This window comes from Pteronotus mesoamericanus, unplaced genomic scaffold, assembly GCF_021234165.1.
Source record: "Pteronotus mesoamericanus isolate MK-2021 breed Mesoamerican mustached bat unplaced genomic scaffold, CSHL_Meso_final contig_26, whole genome shotgun sequence".
Taxonomy (NCBI): Eukaryota; Metazoa; Chordata; class Mammalia; order Chiroptera; family Mormoopidae; genus Pteronotus; species Pteronotus mesoamericanus.
The window spans coordinates 3606905-3629741 of NW_026555109.1; the positions used below are offsets into that span (position 1 = coordinate 3606905).

Consider the following 22837-nt stretch of genomic DNA (forward strand, 5'->3'; position numbering starts at 1 on the left):
ACCCATCTGAAAGATAGTCATAAGAGTGCTTTTTTCCTTCTCAAAAATTTATTAGTGAACCTCAGAGTCTCATCATATATGATAAAATTATAAACCCCAAGAAATTCTGTATAAAATGCAACAGATATTCTTTTAAAGGCCTAGTTAAGATCACAAGGAAGTAATGGAAATGCCACGATCAAACACTAAGTAGCCCGAGTCAAGAGAAAGCAATCTTAGATGATTTATGATCTCTGCTAGACTGGTATTTAATGTGGCATCAGGCACAAAGGGGCAAAGTCTTGAAAGATAGAGTTGGCTAACTGAGATATTTGAGTAAAACTGGGTACTTCTTGGGCTTCCTTGGAGGTTGACCAGAAAAAAAATTCAATGGCAAAAGGAAATGAAAAGGGAACTTGTGTGTTTTGACCTGGGCACACAAGTATGGAGTCATATTGCAGCTGGCCCTGCAGAACTGAGGGGGATAGATAGACTAGTCAATAGTGGCACCTTGGCAATGGGTTATCCAAACAGAAATAAAAGAAGATGGTTCTCTATCACAACAGCCACAAAAATCAGTTAAGGTTAAATGAAGAGCTAAATGTTAAAAGTAATACACAGCCTGACAGAACCAAGTATTGATAAGTTGTGGAGTACAGAACATTTTCATATGTTGGGGTCAGCAAACAAACTGGTAAAAGTACTTTGGAATGCAAATTTGCCAGTATCAATTGAAGTTGAAGATATCTTTATTGTAAGACTTACAAATAGCAATTCTATTTCTCTCTCTATATATATACTTAAAGAATTGTTCATAAGTACAAAACTTTCACATGTGCACAAGTTAATGTTCAATGTTCAGAGCAGCGCTATTTGGAGTGAAAATACAGTAAAAACAGACATTCAAACCCTGCATGCAATATTTTTCTATATTTGTGTTACAAATTATCACAAAGCAGCTTTGAACAATGCTAACTTGTCATTTCAGTTTCTATGGGTCAGAGGTGTGGGTACGATATTGTTAGGTTCTCTGTTCAGGATCTATAGGCTGAAATCAAGGAGTAGGCTAGGCTGTGGTCTCATGAGAAGCTTGGGGTCTCCTTCTCCCCTCATTTAAGTTGTTATCAGATTTTAGTTCCTGTGGTTGTAGGACTGAGAGTCCTGCTCTCCTGATTGCAGTTCCCTGGGGACTGCTCACAGTCCCTAAGTGTTACCCTCAGGTCTTAACCACATGGCCCTTCAAAATGAGAGCTTACTTCTTCAGAGCCAACAGGAAACTCTTGCTTTTAAATCTCTCAGGAAGGGACCATGCCCTCTGATCAAGTCTGGCCCACTCAAAATGATCTCCCTTTTTTATTAACTCCAAATTAAGTGATTAGCAACCTATTCAGAGGAGTGAAATCCAGTCACATTCCCAATTCCTTCCTAAACCCAAGGAGAAGGAATTATGCAGCGAGACAGATATCTTGAAGGCCCAACTTAGAATTTGTCTTCTACACTGGAGAGCTGAAATATAATTGTGCAGTTTTTATATAAATAATGCATCATATATAATATATAGCTGCATATTATACCACAAGAAAACTAAATAAAATATAGGTACATGTACTCATATTGACAAATCTCACAAGCATTGGGTTGAGCAAAAAAAATGTTATTAGTAGAAGAAACTGCAGTACAAAACCATATAAGACAGGTTTAAATTATGCAAAAAGATGTGATTTTTCAGTTGATGCTTATGTATTCACTAAAACCTTAAAGGAATGTACTAAGAACATAAATATTAAATTCAGAACAGTGGTTTTCTTTGGGAAGGGAGAAGACTGATGAGGGTGGGGCACTCAGGGACTCCTGATCCACTGCCAATGTGTTTGTTAAACCAAAGAATATATTTTATTATTTGTGATGTCTCTTTGCATGTATGAAATATTTCATGAAAGAAATTAAAAATATATAAAAGACAGAAAAATAAGGCAAAAGTTAATAAAGATTTTAGCAATTTAATTGAAGTAATCATACTTATGAGAATAATATTAACCTTGAATTCATTAAAAATATACTCAAACTCTAACATGTGGCAAACAATGAAAAAATTAAGGAGCATGTGGTTTCTTTAAATTTCTCAAGAATTCTTTCAGCACAGCTAAAAGCATGATTAGCCATTTTGGTGGGGAAAACAAATAGGGAAATTCATTTATAATTAAGTATTTTATAGCATTTACTGCTTAAACTACACAATTGTTTTGGACATGCTTTTATAAATGAAAAGTCAATTGAGCAAGTAATTAGCATTCAAAGAATGCAAATTAAGAAAACATACCAAATAAATAATATTAAAACTCAAGTATCTCATGTTATGGAGGGTATTGTATTATTTATTATTTAAAATGATCCCTCTCTGTGGGACTGCAAAACAAATGAGGTCTGATCATTATTCTTTTAGTAGAAAATTGAAAGAAATGAAGATACTGTGCTGGTTAAAGATGTACAGTGGATTTTTACTACATTCATTTTAGTAATGCAGAGTCCACTTGATTTATACAGTTAGTGTGGCATAAACTGAACAAAACCTTAGTGAAACTGCATGTATGAGCTTTTGTCAGGCAACTCTGGGAAACACGTAGTTTTTGTCTTTGTTACAGAAAAAGTGGTGGCTCTTGCCTAACTTGAAAGAGTTTTATAACCTGTATGGGCTGTTCCATTATGAAAAATTAATCTGAATTTTTTTTAAAACAACCTATTAGTCCCAACAAAACAGGAATTGCAGGATATTGCCTCTCAGCAGGACTTGCTCTTCCTCGTTAATTCTACTTAGAAGTGTGTTTGTTTGGTCCAAATTAGATGAGAAAGTTATTGGCTTGAGATGACAAGGTTGCTTTTATCAATAGGTCCTTTTTTTCCACTGAAAAATTTCAAGCACCCTTTCTCCATTCTGCCGTGAATGTCCTTCCTGGTGCCACAGATCCCTCTGCAAAGTATTAAGCAATTTGTGAGGTGTCAGGAGAGGAGGGTGCAGTGCAGCCAACCTCAAGATACTTGTAGGTTAGTAGAGGCATTAAGATCTGTACATAACTGTCAATAGTTTGTGACAGAAAGTGACAACTACCAAAACAGAGGCAAAGCAGGAATCGACTATGCTGGGCCCTACGCTGGCTGCTCTGCAGGTACTATTTGGGCATTTTAGGAACAACCTGCGGCCCAGGAGCTGATGCTTCTGGTGAAACAAATTAAACACCAGCCATTCTTCTTACCATGTCTATTTACACAACCTATTTGCACTGGACATACAAAAGCTTTGTCATACAGACAAAAGTGAGAAATCTTATTCAGGTCTTAGGCCTGACCATTTTAGTGGGTTTTGTGGTTGTCTTCAAAATGTAAATCTCTTCCCATATGGTTAATCTAAGCCCATTATTTTGATACCAGCCATACTGCCAATGATTCATTAAGGAATGACAAAGTTACCTAATCTGTCCAGTAAGAGATGAGTGCAACTTTGTTGAGAGAAGAAGGGATGGTACTGCAAAAGGTGTTCTTGCTTCCAAGGAGACCCAGGCAGAGATGACCCTCTTTTTCCTCTATATTTTTTCATGAAGCCTGGAAATATTCTATCCATTTTGTTAATATGAAGACAGTATATGGAGAAGGCAACTGCATTAGTTTGCTAGGGCTGCTGTAACTAAGTACCAAAAGCTAGGTAACTTAAAACAATGGAAATTTATTATTCCACAGTTTTGGAGGCTATCAGTCTGAAGTCAAGGTGTTGGCAGGACCAGGATGCCTCTAAAGGATTCTCCTTGCCTCTGCTAGCTCTGGGTATTGGCCAGCAATCCTTGAACATCCTTGACTTGTAGATGCCACTCCAATCACATGACCATCTTCTCCATGTGCGTTTTCATATGATCTTCCCTCTGTGAATGCCTGTGTCTGTGTCCAAATCTCTTCTTTTTATAGATTATCAGTCATATTGGATTAGGGCTCATCCTCATGCCCTTAATTTCATGTCCTCTATTTCTAAATAAAGTCCCATTTTGGGGTCCTGGGGATTTGGTCTTCAATATATCTTCAATATATCTTATATATAATTCAACCTATAACAACACCTGAGAGAATTTCAGTGAATGATCCAGAGCCCTTGTTTCCTGAAGTCTATCTAATGTCTGGAATTCTGTGAGGTAAATTTCCTAATTAAATCAGTTAGAGTCAATATTCCTGTTACTCACAGCCAAAGTATTCTTACAGAATAATGTAGATATTTCAGGTGGGATAAAAGGTGAGAGAAGTAATGAAGCTAATGGGGGTTCCTGGAGAACTGGACAACAGTGGCAGTAAGAACCTGGCTTGTTGGCCTGTTAGAGCAAGAATAGAATATATACATTTGTTTTGGTCCAGTCTTATTATTCATTCTTCATTCAAAATCTTATCTTTAGCTACCCTGTGGCAAGTATTGTGCTAAGCAGGGAGGATTTAATGAGCAAGGTAGACACCATCTCTGCCTTGAAAAGTTGTAGTGGAGGAAGTCCTGAAATATGAGCCTGAAGAGGTAAATAGGACCAGAGATGAAAAGAGATTGAAAGCCATATTAAAAGATTTGTTATCTTGAGTGAAAGGAGAACCTTGAAACATTTTAAACAGGACTGTGTGATGAGACAATCTACATGGTAGAAAGATTATCTTTACTCCACATGGAAAATGGATTGAAGTGCCCCCTTCAATTCAAGTGAGAGATCTCTTTAGGACCCCCTTCACCCCCTTCACCTTCCGGTATTTCTGGAAGTACCTGAGGTATTTCAATGTGGGTTGAGTTCTATTAGAGGGTTAATGTGCTGGACTATCACTTAGTGTGTCTGGGCTGCTTTTTCTCTCCTCATCCCTTGCCCCTCTAGGATTCTCCTTTGGAAGTTTGGATGGAGAAATCACCTGTATATGTCCATGCCGTGTCCTCTTAGAAGGATTTAATGGCAGATTACTGGGGCCCAAGATACGATAAGGTCCAATCAAACTTGTGTTTTATTTGACATCTAGTTCTATTTCCTAGAGAGAGTATGCCATCTGGATGTATGGGTCAAGATCAGATTTGAGAGACAGACAGAGAAAAATTATTTTCCCAGGCACAAACACTGAGTCCCCTTTGCTAAATCAGGTTTGCCCTGCACTGCTGGACTCTTTCTTAATCGCTGGTTCTCTCTCAGAGTCTCCCAAGTGCTCTCACTGTTTATTCTCCGGCATCCCGTAGCTCTATGTGTGCTGGTGGCAGTCAGCCTCCATGATATCCTGCACCCAAGTAAAGATAATATAAACAATTGCTGATTTTTAAAGTTCCTAGCCTACATTTGGAAGTATCATGTGATTTTTCTTACAGAAAATTGTTTCTTCTAATGTGCTGTGCTTTGGTGCATACTATAATTAACCAACCTACCTCAACTACCAACCACTAGATAAAGAAGGAGATGTCGCAGGCGAAGGCAAGGGAGTAAGATCCACAGACCAGGGAGTGTCTAAACAAAAATCCCTAGCATTGGCTAGGAAGCATTTGCAACCATCTATCCTGATGATTTCCTATCGGACAATTACCACCAATTGATGGTGCTTTATTTGACTGGGAATAATAATGGCTACCTTTTGTAATTGTAATAATTTTAACATTTTGTAAGACTTTTTCTGGTACTTAACTCTTAATTATGTTCATGTGCAAGAAAAAAAGCTGCTTCTCGTCACTTTATGTGTTTAGGCTGTCAGCACTGTCAGCTGCTGAAAAACTGATTAGGGAGCCCTGCAATCACTGGCTACTTTCATTAAATGGTCAAAGTAATCAGTCAGAAAGACACAACTGAATAACTGGAGATATGAAAATGTAATGCTACTTGATTACTATTATGGCTGGGAAATAGAGAAAATCCCAAAAGGCTAAATCAGGGAGAGTTCTAAAGTAGCCTTGTTTCTTATAAAGAGACTAAAATACTAACTTTAGATACATAGCTTGGGATATAATTTTTTAAATTATTTCTAAGCCCAGAGTTGTGTTGTTTTGTTGGTTGCTGTGTTTTCATTCAATATACATAATGTTATGAAAAAATACTACTTTCATCTATAATTTAGATGTGAAAAAAAAACAGCTTAAAGAATGATTTGTCCAGTGTCACATAGCTAAAAAATGATGAAGCAGTAATGTGAAACTGGATTTGTAGAAGTTCAGAGTCTTATTGCAATGCCTTTTTCACATTAGCCAACGGCCCTTATTCAAAACTCCAATATTCAAATATTTCTGAAATGACTCAAAGATTCTTTTTCTTTACTTTTTTTCTTTTCCTTCCCTTCCCTTCCCTTTCCCCTTCTTTCCCTTCCTTTGTCTTCCCTTCCCTTCTCTTCCTTCCTTCTTTCCTTCCCTCCTTTCCTTCTTTCTTTTCCTTCCTTCCTTCCCTTCTTTTTCCTCTCCTCTCCTCTCCCCTCCCCTCCCCTCCCCTCCCCTCCTCTCCTCTCCTCTCCTTTCCCATTTAAGGGTAAAAATTTGATCTAACCTAAGGCTGACTTATTATCTTTATTTATCCTTTGTGTGAAGGTTGATGCTTTGCTACAGAAATAATAAGGTGTTGATTATAGGATGCTGATTCAGACAACTTTAGAGGATGATATCACCCTTATGATCTGTGGATAATTTTATACTCCAAAACCAATCTGGCTTTAAGAGTTTTTGGGTAAAGGATATAAAAGCAGTGAGATGAGATTAGAGGAAATGGTTAAATATGAAGATAAGATATAAATTAAGACAAGACAGTGTAAATAAAGAAGGGAACTGAAAGTTGTTTTCCTTTTAGTATGTCACATGCCTACAAAAATGGCTGGCACTAAGGGACTTTTTTAAAATATGCCTTCAACACTGCTGAATTAAACTCCTGAGAGATGGACTGTGATAATAACAGTCGCAGTGTTACTGTGGTGTACAACTTGTATTTGCCCAATGACAGGTAGACTAAGAGACAAACATGGACATCATTGCCATCTTTGCTTGAATCCCTCATCTCTGGAGAAAGAACTGACCTGGCTGATGGCTCCAGGCATCCTGTGTAGCCAGACCATAGACAATGACAAGGCTTTGCACACAAAGTTATTTCCTTCCCCACCATGTCTCTGCTGATCCACCTGACCCTTACCCAGAGCTGTTCAGGGGACAATGGAAGGTTGAAGAGCCAGCAGCTATTTTTGCCTGTCGCTTGCACTGTGGCAGGAAGTGAACAAAAGCTCATTGTGACTTTTGGTTGGATTGTTGCTCTACATAACACCTCAACACCTGACAGCTCACCACCTGTCTGAGACCAATCTCACCTCGGTATCAGTGCTCTGCATGCAACCTTCAGGAACCTTTTGTTTTGGTCCTCTTCATCTCATACATCTTAACTTGATCTCTACTTGTTCTCTCTCATCATCACTTAAACATGATTACACTGTATTTCATTAAAAAATTCTTGGCCTTATCTCCTTCTCTTGCCATTAACTGTTCTTTCTCCTTTAAGTTCTGAAAAAGAAATGGCTCACCCCCAACCTTTACAACATGCTGTCCCCATAACTGGGAACACCACACTCTTATACTTCAATTGGCTACATCTAATTGGTCTTCAGTAACCTCCTATTCCAAGAAACTTATTGGATTTCTCCATTCCTGGTTATAGATCTTACCTCTGGGTATCCCACCTTGCCTTTATTAACTCTTTATGTTTATTTACTAATTACTCCACTCAACCAAGAATTTCTTGAGGACTGAAGACTTAGTTGTATTTATATCCCAGGATCACCAAAATTGCCTGGCTCTTCATAGGCACTTAACAAATGCTTGGCAATGAGTAACAAATTCAGCATAAGATAAAAAAATAAAATAACCCAGGGTAATTTAGTCTATCTATTAAAGACTACAGACATTTTTGCCTTCAAAGTTTAGTTTTTTTAAAAAATGTTACTTTTATACCAAAATTATATTTCCTATATAACAAGCCTTACTATGTCAGTTTATGGTGAAGATATATACATTTTTTTTATCTTGGTCATTAAACCTTTAACGTTTCTAAATCTACATGGAGCTAAATTTCAGGATCCCTCTGGTTAGGGGCTCAACCTTCTGCAAGAGTTCTGCTTGTGGATTGACTGATTTTTAACTTCCTTTTTACCCTAAGTGAAATCTCATGACAATGCTGAGGAATATACTTGATAATCTAAAGACATTTCAAATCTTTAGAAGAGTTTATGAGTTTTAAAATCAAAAGTATCCTTCCAGATTATATCTGAAAAAAGTGTATGAAGTGTAAAACAGATTTTAAAATGTTAACTCTAATGAACATAAAAGTGCAAACTTTACTTTATATTTCTAATATATTTTCATTTACAGCTGTTAAGAACCCAATGTTCAATCTTTACTGGTTTCAGCATCTCATTCTATTCGATTATTTCCAGAGTTTTAGAATTAACACATAATCTGAAAATGTTCTCAAATACCTGCAACACTAAAGAAAAGACCATTTTCAATATCAAAATTATGATATTTAGTAGTTACTCCATTATCAAAAATATGATATTTTTGAACCACTGTTAAAGTAAAATTACTTTGATGTTAATCATTATTACTAAAATAAGAATAATGAATTCAATTGCATTTTTTTTCTTACCCTTGGAAATGTTGTAAATCTGTCCAGTTCTTCGACAAAGCAGAACATCTGTAAACTAATTGCTGACATAACAATCAAGAGGCTGGCAGTAAATACAACCAAACTCCCAAGCTTTTTTCCAGGACCAAATATCTTGTACACAAAGTCTTCTAATGCAGGTGAAATCTTAATAAGCCGAACCACCCGAAGCACCTATTTTAGGAAAGAAAAATGTACACATTTAATCATTTATTTACCCTAAATGTTAAATAAGCTCATACAAAAATCTTATTTTTTCATAGCACTTTATTAAATTGCACTTTTCCATTTGATCACGTAGAGATGAAAAGTCACAATGTAACAACTAAGATATCAATATAGCTCACTGTCTGTTCTATAGCAAGAACTCAATAAATCCCGAATGAATGAAGGAAAATGGTGACAACTAAGTGTTTTAACGTATAACACAAAATGGTATTACTAATACGAGCTACTGAAATAAAACTGATATTTTTCTAATGTTCAAATATTGAAGAAAACATTTAGTTCAATAGTAGCAATACTCATTGTCTCATAAAATAAAACTGCCTAGGTGTTATTGCACATTCATGAGATGTTTTTAAAAAACATTCTAACATGGACCTTTTACTTATGGCTGAGACTGCTACCCTAATATCCATTCCTTCTATCTTTTCAATAATAGAACTTTTTGAATTTTATCCTAGCAAGTAGCTACCTAGGGCTACAGACTACATTTTTCAGCCTCACGTATATAGCTAGATATGGCCAGTGGACTAGGTTAACTGTTGAATGTGAAAGGAATTGATTTTTGCAACTTTCAGCACATCAAATTAAATAAACCTGATCTGGATATTCTTTTTATACTTTTCTTTGGCTGGGAAATGGAAACAATTGGAGTATCCCCTTCAGACCAAAAATACAAGCCTTAAATAGAAGGTGACAGATTCAATCTGACACAAAAGACTGACTTCCTGAATGACCCTATGGAGCAGAGCCATCTCCTTGCTACTGGAAAGAAACGCACTTTTATCTTATGTAAACCTTGTATTTTTAGATCTCCACTTTACTTATTTAGCTTGTTATCTAAATGTACATATGTCTATCCCCCATAACTAAGTAATACATTAATTTTCTCACTTATTTAACATATACTGATTGATTACCATGTGCCAAACATTGTGTTAGGCAATTATATTCAATGGCTACTATTACAAAGGGTGTTAAAACAAAGACAAGATTCTTTAGAGCATATCTATAACATTAAAAATATAAATTAGAATATAATTAGAAGTTGAAGTATAAAATATTGGAAAGTAGCATTTTAATCTAGTCTAAGATGTCATAAATTTTTTATGTACCTCTGAAAAATAAAAAACTGTTGTCAATTAAAGTATAATATACCAATGATTATAAGACAGATACCAAATATAGAGGTTAAAATAAGGAAATTGTTGCCTTGGCATAAATAAAATATGGTAAGTAGGATGGTAGTCCAAGATGATTTGATATCAGTAAAAGCTTGTTTGTTAAGTCTTCCTCAGAGAATGATTAATGGTTTATTTAAAATACAGTGAGAAACAGGAAATGCTTTAAAAACCTATATTTTAATTTTTACACAAACAAAATAAAACATGTTTGGACTTCCCATTCCAGTGACACTAGCTTCCTACCCCTCCTGATTTTCTTTTGACAAATCATGACTACTCCACTCTTGGTCCATAAGGTCCAAGGGAACTTCCATATCCCCACAATCCAGGCCTAGCCAGAGTATTCACTACTACTTAAATCATCAGAACATTTGTTGGACCCATTAGAGATGTTCCCTTTTTTCATTCCCAATTGTCATTACTCTAAGAACCACAAAAGCCTCAGGCCTCTAGGAGCCATCTTTTCCCCCGCATGCAGAATATCAGCTTAAGAATGAAACCAACACAGAAAGTGAGCAAAAAAATAGACTGAGTACCCATAATTCCATTTTAGCCTCTGAATTTTGCCACACTGAAAGCTACATTTAGGCCCTAAACTTTGCATTAACAGAAAATACTGATGCTAACCTTATTATTTCTATTATCTGAAGAACACAAATGGCATGATTTCTAGCCACATGTCTAGTAAACAAATAGACAAAGATTTAAAGAAGTTGAGAAAATGTATATTTACTTCTTGCTAATGTAAAATCCTTAGCACAATACTTAAGAAAAATTATAAGAAATTATGTTCAAATTAAGCATTGTATCACATGCATGGTTAAGTTGCCAGTTTTTCCTGCTATAATACTTAATATACATTCCTAAATCAGAACATATTACACTCAGGCCATTTTTCCAAGTAACCTTTTCATAAAAAACTATTAAAATATTAATATTCATATTAATACCCAGAATAATTATATGGAAAGGTTTCACATTTTTATCAGATTTGTTTATTCTCAGACATAAATGACCAGAACCTAGATGTTAACATCTAAATGTAGGCAAGTTTACAGAAATACTTTAACTGATTATAGCTCAAATTTCATACTCTGTGTTTTTCCTACTTGTGTTAAAATCATATTTAAAAGATTTCCTATGTAATTTTGAATCCTATCCCAAATTCTAATAAAAACAACTTATGTACATCTGTGTAATTTTGATAAATTCATATTTCATTACCTGGGAGAAACAGAGCTTAACACAATTCCCACATTGGTGATTTGATCAGCAATTTCAAAGGACTGACCTTGCATTCCAGGAAAGCCAAAAATTCTTATAATTATACCTTTTCATTTATTTAGGAAAAGGTATGATTTTTACTCTGCCTACCCAATATTTTGATTTTGTGTTTGTACTGATATGAAATAAAGTAAACCATACTCTCAAAGATAACCTCTGTAAGAACATTTTGTGATTGTTTACAAGTCACATTTTCCTGGTCACATTTCTAAGTCTCTCTTAGAGATCATTCAGTTGATTAGAAGTAAGATATATAGAAATAGTGTAGTAAAGAATATGAGTTATGAGATTTAACTTGTTGGGGGTGAATTTCTACCATTTGCTAGTTATGTGGTCTTGGGAAAGTTATTAAATCTCTTGGGGCCTCAGTTTAGATGTATCCTGTCTAGCTTACATACTTATAAGAAACAAACAAAGCAATATTCTCAGCACAGTGAATGGCACATAGTAAATACACAATAAATACCAGCCAATGATTATCCTGGTATGTCAGAACCAAAGCATTTTTTTGGTTTGTTTTTTAAGATTTTATTTATTTATTTTTAGAGAAAGGGGAAGGAAAGGAAATAAAGAACGAGAGAAACATCAATGTGTGGTTGCCTCTCACATGTCCCCAGCCATGGACCTGGCCCCACAACCCAGGCATATGCCCTAACTGGGAATCGAACCAGACAACCTTTGGTTCACAGACCAGTGCTCAATCAACTGAGTCACACCAGCCAGGGAAGAATCATAGCATTTTTTGAAGACTTTATTAATTCCCACAGGACAATACTATCCTATGTTCATCCCAGCCCAGCCTCATTGGCCTTTGTGTTATTCCTTGAACAAACCAAGCATATCTGAACCTCAGGACAGTTGCCATGTGGTTTTATCTCTACTTGGAATACTTCCTCCCAGAGCCCCTAAAGGCTGGCTTCTCACTCCTTTCAGACTCTGCTCAAATGTCACCTTTTCAGAGAGAGATTCCATGACAACTTATCTAAAAATAACACTCCACCTCATAACTTCTATCATTTTTACCCTGCTTGTTTCTTCTCTACACCAGTTCTGGTACTCATATTCTACATTCTTTTGTGAACTCATTTGTGAACTCTTTGTCCCCTAGAACTTAAACTTAGTGAGGTGGGAAACTTTACTGCCTTGATCAGCTTTCTACCCTTTGTATCTGGACCAGTTCCTGACACACACTAAGTGCTCAGCTAATATCATTTAAACAAATAGATCAATAACACCAATAATTAGTCTCAGAGATAACTGATATTTTAAAGGGAGCCATTTTGTATGAAACTGTTGACTTCATTTAAATATGAAAAATATGAAATCCACTAAGGGAAAATTTGCTGCCAACATAATGAAGAAAGGTCCATGGAAATGAGAAGCGTGAGGACCAACAAGGCAGATGAAAGTGAACCATAAGGAGCCAATCTGTTCAGCACAATTTGTTCTTTGTATGTGAATCTGCAAAAACTAATGTGACACCTAAGTTTCCTAAGAGATTTATTTTTAGTCACAAAATAACTGAGATAGCTTTTATTTAATTAGAAAAAAATATACCGATGCCGTGTATAGAAAGATACAAATGAAAATCACTTAATTAATATAAATTATAATCCAGAATTATAGTCACAAGTAAAATGGCAAGTTTCACTAACTGCATATTATGTAACTAAATTTATATATCTAGATACAATTATTAGAATCATGAATACAAATTCTAGATATTTTATAAATACAGACTAGTAGAAAAACACTAGAGATAATGACTATTAATAATTTGTAATACTTTGGTTTATTTCTTTCCAGTCATTTTTGATGTTATATAATTTTATACTGTTTTGAATTTAAATGAAACAATCATTTCTTTAAATTAATGCAAATTCATCAAAGTTATTAATTTTATGGTCAAATTTGCATATGATTTGTAGGTCTACAAATATTTACTGTTTAAACAGTTCCCATTTTTTCTCTCATGAAGAATTCCAATTTTGATCTATTTCTAACTTTTCACTAACAATTATCTGTGAAAAACTATAAGAATTTTTAAATCCTGAATGTATTTTAGACTATATCTTTGTTGAAATAGGCATCAATATTTTTAAAATTTGGCTGATTTGATAGCTTTATATTAGAATATCTCATAGTTTTGACTATCAGGAATATTTTCTATTATCTACAATAGTTCTCTTATGTAGGCACTAAATGCTCATGTTGATTTTGTGAATCTAGAGAGCAATGTCCAAGATTCTATAATGCATTAATGTTTGGGAAGCACATTTTATATCAAGAGTTTTATTTTGTTCATTTATGTTAATCCTTACCTGAGGATATGTTTATTGATTTTAGCCGGGGAGAGAGAGAGAAAGCAAGAGAAAAATACTGATGTAAGATAGAAACATCAATCATTTTCCTCCTGTAACCACCCTGACTAGGGACTGAACCCACAACCTAGGTATTTACCCTAACTGGGAATCGAACCTTCAACTTCTGGTGTATGGAACAACACTGCAACCAAATGAGCCACTGATTAGGGCTATATGAAGAGTTTTAAACATGTGTCTATTTCTTGCCCCAGCCATCTCACTTATGATAACAAAGCCCAAGGAAACAACCCAACATAGTTAAGGCCTTTATGTCCAAAGATCAATGGTACTAAAAGTTTGAACCATGATAACCCTCTATGAATTCAATATCCTTGGCTGTGACTATTAGAAGCTCAGCCTTTTGTATTGGAGGGTATTTATTTTTCATTTTTGTGAGTAATATTTTTTATGTAATTTTTTCCAGGTATCTGAAATATTGAGTTTCAGGTTGTGATATGGCATCTTGAGTTAATACTGCCCTAAAAGTGGCAGCTTTGGTATTGCCAATAAATAAAACCAATGAAGTTGGATGCATTTTCTTTCTTCTTCTAAGGAGCTGTAATCTTATTTCTCCTCTTTAATTGCTCCTTTAACATTTCATTGCTACTTTGTTCTCCAACAATTTTTTAAATATATATTAAGAAAATAAGGCACAGTATGATATTTCCATAATAAATTACATAAATGACCATTTTAGTCATAAAATGACTATTATTTGAGATTGAAAAAATTAGGATATCACATATCTATATTTTATCATTTTGACCAAGTATTCAGAACATGAGTATATTGGTATTATTCAACAATTACAAAAGACAAAATTAATATAATAATTACTCTTGTTTACTGATAATATGTATTTTAAGATATCACATTAGAAAAATATTCAATTGTTATAAATAATTAAATGTATTATTATTTATTCATTATAAAGAAAATAATAGACATTTATAAATATTAAAGTATGACTAATACAACCTTTTAAGGTAATTGTTATTTTTTATTTTTTATTTTTTAATTTTTTTTATTTTATTTTTTTAATTAATTAATTTACTTTTTAAATACATTTGTCTCTGCCTTCCCCCCACCTCTTTCCCTTGCCCCCTCCCACCTTCCCTCCCTCAGCTCTGCCCCTTTGGTTTTATCCATGAGTCCTTGCTATATGTTCCTTGACTTTCCCCTTCCCTTCCCTTTCCCTGCCCCCCCCTTCCCTCTTGTCTCTGTTGATTTCTTTTCCTTTCAGTGTTGCTGGTCATATTTTCCTATGAAAATATGGTTCCGCTTATAGGTGAGATCATATGGTATTTGTCTTTCGCCCCCTGGCTTATTTCGCTTAGCATGATGCTCTCCAGTTCCATCCATGCTGTCGCAAAGTTTAGTACTTCTTTTTTTCTTTCTGCTGCGTAGTATTCCATTGTGTATATGTACCATAATTTTTTGATCCAGTCATCTACTGATGGGCATTTAGGTTGCTTCCAACACTTGGCTATTGTAAATTGTGCTGCTATGAACATTGGGGTGCATAGGTTCTTTTGTATTGGCGTTTTGGTGTTCTCAGGGTATAGTCCCAGCAGGGGAATCACTGGATCAAAAGGCAGTTCCATTTTCAGCTTTCTGAGGAAATTCCACACTGCTTTCCATAGTGGCTGCACCAGTCTGCATTCCCACCAACAGTGGACTAGAGTTCCCTTTTCTCCACAGCCTCGCCAGCACCTGTTGTTTGTGGATCTGTTTATGATGGCCATTCTGACTGGTGTGAGGTGGTACCTCATGGTGGTTTTGATCTGCATTTCTCTGATGGCTAGTGATGCTGAGCATCCTTTCAAATGCCTCTGGGCCCTCTGTATCTCCTCCTTAGAAAAGCATCTGCCCAGGTCCTTTGCCCATTTTTTGATTGGATCGTTTGTCTTCTTGGAGTAAAGTCGAGTGAGTTCTTTGTATATCTTGGAGATCAAACCTCTATCTGATGTATCATTAGCAAATATATTTTCCCAAATGGTTGGCTCCGTTTTCATTTTGCTGATGTTTTCTTTAGCCGTGCAGAAGCTTCTTATTTTGATGAGGTCCCACTTCTTTATTCTTTCCTTTATGTCCCTTGCTTTAGGAGACATATCAGTGAAAAAATTGCTGCGTGGGATATCTGAGAGTTTCCTGCCAATGTTCTCCTCTAGGACTTTGATGGTGTTGCGACTTATATTTAAGTCTTTTATCCATCTTGAGTTTATTTTTGTGTATGGTGTCAGCTGATGATCCAATTTCAATTTTTTGCATGTAGCCATCCAGCTCTCCCAACACCATTTGTTGAAGAGGCTGTTATTGCCCCATTTTATGCTTCTGCCCCCTTTGTCGAATATTAGATGTCCATAGAGACCTGGGCTTATTTCTGGGCTTTCTATTCTGTTCCACTGGTCTATGGGTCTGTTCTTGTGCCAGTACCAGATTGTTTTGAGTATAGTGGCTTTGTAGTAGAGTTTGATGTCCGGTATTGTGATCCCTCCTACTTTGTGTTTCTTTCTCAAAATTGCTGCGGCTATTCGAGGTCGTTTATGGTTCCATATAAATTTTTGAAATGTCTGTTCTATTTCTGTGAAATACATCATTGGTATCTTAATAGGGATTGCGTTGAATCTATAAATTGCTTTGGGTAGTATGGACATTTTAAGGATATTAATTCTTCCAATCCATGTGCACGGTATATGCTTCCATTTATTTGTGTCTTCCTTAATTTCTTTTTTCAAAGTTGTATAGTTTTCTGCATACAGGTCTTTTGTGTCTTTGGTTAAATTTATCCCTAGGTACTTTATCTTTTTTCGTGCTATATCGAATGGTATATTTTTCCTGAATTCTTCTTCTTCTATTGCATTGCTGGTGTACAAAAACGCCTTTGATTTCTGAATGTTGACTTTGTATCCTGCTGTTTTGCCAAATTCACTTATTAGGTTGAGGAGTTTTTTGGTAGAGTCTACAGGGTTCTCTATGTACACTATCATGTCATCTGCAAACAATGATAGTTTTACTTCCTCCTTTCCTATTTGGATGCCTTTTATCTCTTTCTCTTGTCTGACCGCTGTAGCTAGGACTTCCAATACGATGTTGAAAAGAAGCGGTGAGAGCGGACATCCTTGGCGTGTTCCCGATCTTAGTGGGAAAGCTTTCAGTTTTTACCCGTTGAGTATGATATTGGCTGTAGGTTTTTCATATATGGCCTTTATTACGTTGAGGAATGCCCCATTGATTCCCATTTTGCTGAGTGTTTTGATCATAAATGGGTGCTGTACCTTGTCAAATGCTTTTTCTGCATCTATCGAGATGATCATGAGGTTTTTGTCTTTTCTTTGATTTATGTGGTGTATCACGTTTACTGATTTGCGTATATTGAACCATCCCTGCATCCCTGGGATGAATCCCACTTGATCGTGGTGGATAATCTTTTGAATGTATTGCTGGATGCGGTTTGCCAATATTTTGTTGAGGATTTTAGCATCTATGTTCATCAGCGAAATTGGCCTGTAGTTTTCTTTCTTTGTAGGGTCTTTATCTGGTTTTGGGATCAGGGTGATGCTGGCCTCATAGAAGGAGTCTGGGAGTCTTCCCTCCTCTTGGATTTTTTGGAATAGTCTGAGAAGGACAGGGGTTAGCTCTTCCTTAAATGTTTTGTAAAATTCTCCTGGGAAACCGTCTGGCCCAGGGCTTTTGTGTGCTGGGAGTTTCTTGATGACTGCTTCAATTTCCCCAACTGTTATCGGTCTGTTCAAGCTTTCTGTTTCTTCCTCCTTCAGTGTTGGAAGATTATACTTTTCTAAAACTTTGTCCATTTCATCAAGATTTTCAAATTTCTTGGCATAGAATTGTTCATAATAGTTTCTGATGATCATTTGTATTTCTGTGGTATCAGTTGTTATTTCTCCTCTTTCATTTCTGATATTATTAATTTGGGTCCTCTCCCTTCTTTTCTTGATGAGTCTGCTTAAAGGTTTGTCAACTTTATGAATCTTTTCAAAGAACCAGATTCTGGATTGGTTGATCCCCTGAATTGTTCTTTTTGTCTCTATGTCATTCAGTTCTGCTCTAATCTTGACTATTTCCTTCCTTCTACTTGCTCTGGGATTTATTTGTTGTTGTTTCTCCAGTTCTTCAAGTTGTAGTGTTAGGTCTTTTATTTGAAATGTTTCTATCTTTTTAAGGTAAGCCTGTATTGCTATGAACTTCCCTCTCAGGACCGCCTTTGCTGTGTCCCATAGGTTTTGGACAGTTGTCTGTTCATTTTCATTTGTTTCCAGAAATTTTTTGATTTCTTCTCTTAGCTCATTATTGACCCATTCATTGTTTAATATGTACTGTTCAGTCTCCATGAGTTTCCACGTTTTTGAAGTTTTCTTTGAGTTTGATTTCGAGTTTCAAGGCCTTGTGGTCTGAGAAAAAGTTTGGTATTATTTCAATTTTCCTGAATTTACTGAGGCTTGCTTTGTGTCCTATCATGTGGTCTATCTTTGAAAAACTGCCATGAGCATTTGAAAAGAATGTGTATTTTTCTTCTTTGGGATGTAAGATTCTATATATGTCAGTTAAGTCTCTTTGATTCAGTGTTTCATTCAGCGCCACGATATGTTTATTAATGTTTTGTTTGGAAGATCTGTCCATTTTTGACAGTGGGGTGTTGAAATCCCCTACTATCAGTGTGTTGCTATCTATATCTTTTTTGAAGTCATCCAACAATTTCCTTATAAACTTGGGGGCTCCTATATTGGGAGCATATAAGTTTACAATGTTGATGTCTTCTTGATAGATTCTTCCTTTAAGTATGATAAAGTGCCCCTCTGGGTCTCCCTTTATGACCTTTGCTTTGAAATCTACTTTGTCTGATACAAGTATGGCAACGCCAGCCTTTTTCTCATGTCCATTTGCTTGGAATATTGTTTTCCATCCTTTTACTTTCAATCTGTGTAGGTCTTTTGCTCTGAGGTGGGTCTCTTGTAGGCAGCATATGTGTGGGTCATGTTTTCTTATCCATTCAGCTACCCTGTGTCTTTTGATTGGGGCATTTAGTCCATTCACATTGAGAGATATTACTGATAGAAACTTACTCATCTTTTCTCTTTGTACTTGTGTTCCTCTCTGTCTCATTCTTTTCCTTCATCTGCTTAAACCAGTCCCCTTAGCATATCTTGGAGCGCTGGTTTGGTAGAGATGTATTCTTTAGCTTTCTTTTGTCTGGGAAACTCCGTATTTCTCCTTCTATTTTAATGGAGAGCCTAGCTGGGTAGAGCAGCCTTGGCTGTAGGCCCTTGCTTTTCATGGCTTGGAATATTTGTTGCCATTCCCTTCTGGCTTGTAGTGTTTCTGTTGAGAAGTCAGCTGCTAGGCGTATCGGGGCCGTCTTGTATGTTACTTTCTCCTTCTCCCTTGCTGCCTTGAGGATTCTCTCTTTGTCTTTGACATTTGCCATTTTAATGATGATGTGTCTTGGAGTGGACCTCCTTGGGTCCCTCTTGAGTGGGGTCCTCTGTGCCTCCTGGATCCATGAGAGCCTTTCTCTCCTCAAATTAGGGAAATTTTCCATCCTTACTTTTTCGAGGAGGTTCTCTATTCCTTGCTCCTCTTCTTCTCCTTCTGGTATCCCTATTATACCGATATTATTGCGTTTCAGGTTGTCCTGCATTTCCCTAAATGCTTCTTCATTCTTTTTGAGCCGTTTTTCCATTTCCTGTTCTTTCTGGGAGCTTTTTTCTACCTTGTCCTCCATCTCACTGATTCGATCCTCAGCTTCATCCAGCCTGCTTTGGATTCCTTCTACTGTGTTCTTCAATTCAGAAATGGTATTCTTCATATCCTCTTGTGTCTTCTTGATAGTTTCTATGTCCTTTTCCAGGTTGATATAGTTTGCTGTAAGATCCTGATAGTTTCTCTGCTGTTTCTCATAGTTATCTTTGAGCTGGCTGAGCTCATTGAGCTTCCTTAGAACCATTGTTTTAAATTCCATATCTGATAGTTCCCTTGCCTCTATTTCATTGAGCTCTCTCTGTGGGGAGTCCCCTTTTCCACTCATTTGGGGGGGAACTTCTTTTTCTTCCCATTTTTGTGAGAGTCTGTTAAGTATTTTTGTCCTTTACTTTTCTTTCTGGGCTTGCCTCTGATGATGTCAGTTGTTGACCCTATAGGGCCTTGGGTTGTTTGTTTGAGCCTTTCAGGAGTCTAATGCCTGTGTCTGACTCCTGCTTGGAGCAGCTCTGTGACCCCTTCGGTCAGGGCTGGGCTATTTTTTGGGATCTCTCTGCGCTCTCACGCGAGCTCCTTGAGCGCGTTCCCAGCGCGGCAGGGTCCCCCCACCTGCCTGGGCTCGCATGTGTTTGCCCCAGACCAGGGGGCTTATTCGCGACCTCCCATGCTCATCTGGCCTCCCTGGCACGCGAGCTTCGCGGCACTGGTCAGTTTAGGGTCTTCTATTGTGTGTTTTCCCCGCTTTTGTCTCTTTGGGTGCGTTGCTTGCCCTCGCCAAATGGGGACTACGGAAATGGGAGGAAATCAGCTCTAGGTCTCTCTGGTTAATCCTGTTTCTGGTCTCTCCTCCAGGGACTCTGGGCAGCTCTACTTATTTTGTGGGCTGCTCCGCAATCGCGGCGGGTAGGTCAATTTACGCCTGCCCTTGCCCCTCTGTGCAATCCCTCGCAGGCCATATGGGTGCCAGTCTGTGTGAGGCCTTGCCGGCAGGTGCAAGCGTTCGCCAGCCTGCGTGGGTCACACACACGCTCGCCAACCCTCGCCAGTCACTCGGCGCAAGTGTGCGCGCCTGCTCTGGGTGTTTTGGGGGTGTCTATGTTTGCTTTTCAGCTTTTGGCTCTTTGGGGGTGTGGCCTCTTCCCGCGCAATGGAGACTAGGGCAAGGAGAAGGTGTCGGGACTCCCCGGTTCCTCCTCCTGTTCTTTCCCCAATGCCTCCGTTTCTAGTCTCCCCTCAGGGACCTCTGGGCAGTTCTGTGACCACTTCTGCCGAGGATCCAACCCCTGTGCGGACTGCGTTTCAATCTCAGGCAGTGTGGTTCATGCGCGCCCTGCTTTTGCCTCTTTGGGGTCGCGCCTTTCCAGCCCACAATGGAGACTACCGAACGTGGAGGGAGTCGGGACTCCCCGGTTCCTCCTCCTGTTCTTTCCCCAACGCCTCTGTCTCCAGTCTCTCCTCAAGGCTCTCCCAGCCAGTCTGCACTCAGCCCCGTTGCTCACAGGCGTACAAGCTGTGTGCGGAGCGCACAAAAGGCAGGTTGATTGATTCCCTTATGCCTGAGCGAGATGGTAGCTGCAGAGTGGGAAGTGCGTTATCACCCGGGCTCCACCGGCGGCAGTGTCAGTTCTCTTCACAAAGTTTTCCTCACCAGTCTTTTCCCAGGCACCAGCCCACCCTGCTGCCGCCTCTACCCAGTGATCAAGGAGGGTGGCTGCCGCTGCAACTTTTGCGTTTGCCCTTTAAATGTCTTTTTGCATCCCCAGCCACCTGTCTCTGGCAGAGAGCGCCCCTAAGCTTTTTGGGGTTGCGTTTTGTCTGTATTTTCTCGGCTTTAGCTGCTGTAGTTTAGGGCTTCCTGTTTATGATTCAGACCCCGTTCTTCTCGGGGGGACGCTAACTGGCCGTTTCAATGCCCCTCTGGTGCCAGTGCCCGTGGGCACCCGGCCCACCCTCTCGAGCCTCCACCGCCATTCTCACCTGTTGGGATGTGTGAGAGTCGAATCCACTGTCCACGGCACCAAGGCTCCTCTCCCACTATCGCTCCACTGCTTTCCAGGTGATTACTCCATTATTTAGTTGCAATTCCAGTTTGGTTTTGGGAGGAGGTCAGCGTGACTCCCTTTCACTCCTCCGCCATCTTTTTCTCTCCCTATTTTTTATTTTAATTGTAAGTCTTTGACTCTGCCTTCTTGACTATGTTGAACAAACATAGTAGGCTTATTGAGAAGGGAGGTCTACACTTGGAATTAAATTTTTATTTCCTACTCTTTAAAGTGTGTCAACATCTTATATAATTTAAAATTTGATATATACACAGATTTATAATACCAGTATATATATATATAATGTATAGTTTCACATTGTGCTAATTTATGAAGAGTATTTAATACATCTCAATTTATTACTGTGAATTTTCAGGAGTTTTAAAAACAATGTTACAATTTATAACACACTATTTTAGGTATTTAAGACATTCTCAGATCTATCTTAAGTTTGTATTTAATAATGATACATGATAGTTATAGATAAATATACATGGTTGTTATAATGTAACTAACATTTTCCCTAGAATTAAAAAAAATTCTGAAGACAAATAGGCATTATTTGTATTACCTGAAAGTATGTGAATTGAGAATGATAAAGATCTGGATATACATGAAGAGTAGTTCCAATCACAAGTAGTAGCTCAAATTTGTGGAGAGATGAGCTAATATATCCAGTAAATCCCAAACACCATATCTTCAGAAGTGCTTCCAAATCAAAAAGTACAGTAAAAGCCACCTAGAGAAACAAAGAGGGGAAATGAAATCTAAAACTATTTTATTGCCAGATGTTTTATATATTTGTCAATGTAGGAATTTCAGCTGCTATCATATAAAATGAGGAGCCTACAAGAATCTAGAATGACATTTTATAAGAAACTAGTTTGAAACACACCAACTAGAACATAGCAGACCAAATATATATTAAGTAATCAGAAAACATGTTAAAATGTTAAATGTTTGCAAGTAGCATTATGTCTTCAGTATCCAGTATTTGAGAATGGGTTGGCCAAAATGTTCATTTGGCTCTAGAAGAGCTTAGTTGTCTTTAACTTCATTTGAAACAATTTTGTTAAACTGTATTGTGACAGTGGTCATATCAGCATCATTTAAAAAAATTGAAATTGGTGAATTTTTGCATAGCATTTTTAATATTGAAGATGGGATAAAATAAGCAATATTTTTGGCATATTATGCTTTACTGTTTCAAGAAAGGTAGAAACACAACTGAAATGCAAAAAGAATTTGTGTTGTGTATGGTGAAGGTCCTATGACTGATCAATTGAATCAAAAGTCGTTTGCAAAGTTTTGCACTGGAGATTTCTTGCTGGACAATGCTCCATGGTTGGGTAGAGCAGTTGAAGTTGACA

General features: G+C 37.3%; 1 protein-coding gene across 3 annotated transcripts in view; it reads right to left on the reverse strand.

The window, feature by feature from the left end:
- The window catches only part of NALCN (sodium leak channel, non-selective), a 407611-nt gene that overhangs the window by 192694 nt on the left and 192080 nt on the right, over positions 1 to 22837 (reverse strand). For all 3 annotated transcript variants that reach the window (XM_054574357.1, XM_054574356.1, XM_054574358.1), the window contains exons 12-13: positions 22039 to 22206; positions 8634 to 8825 (exon numbers count right to left, since the gene is read on the reverse strand). In XM_054574357.1, coding sequence (XP_054430332.1) covers positions 8634 to 8825; positions 22039 to 22206 — 360 coding nt within the window. The remainder of the gene's footprint in view (positions 1 to 8633; positions 8826 to 22038; positions 22207 to 22837) is intronic.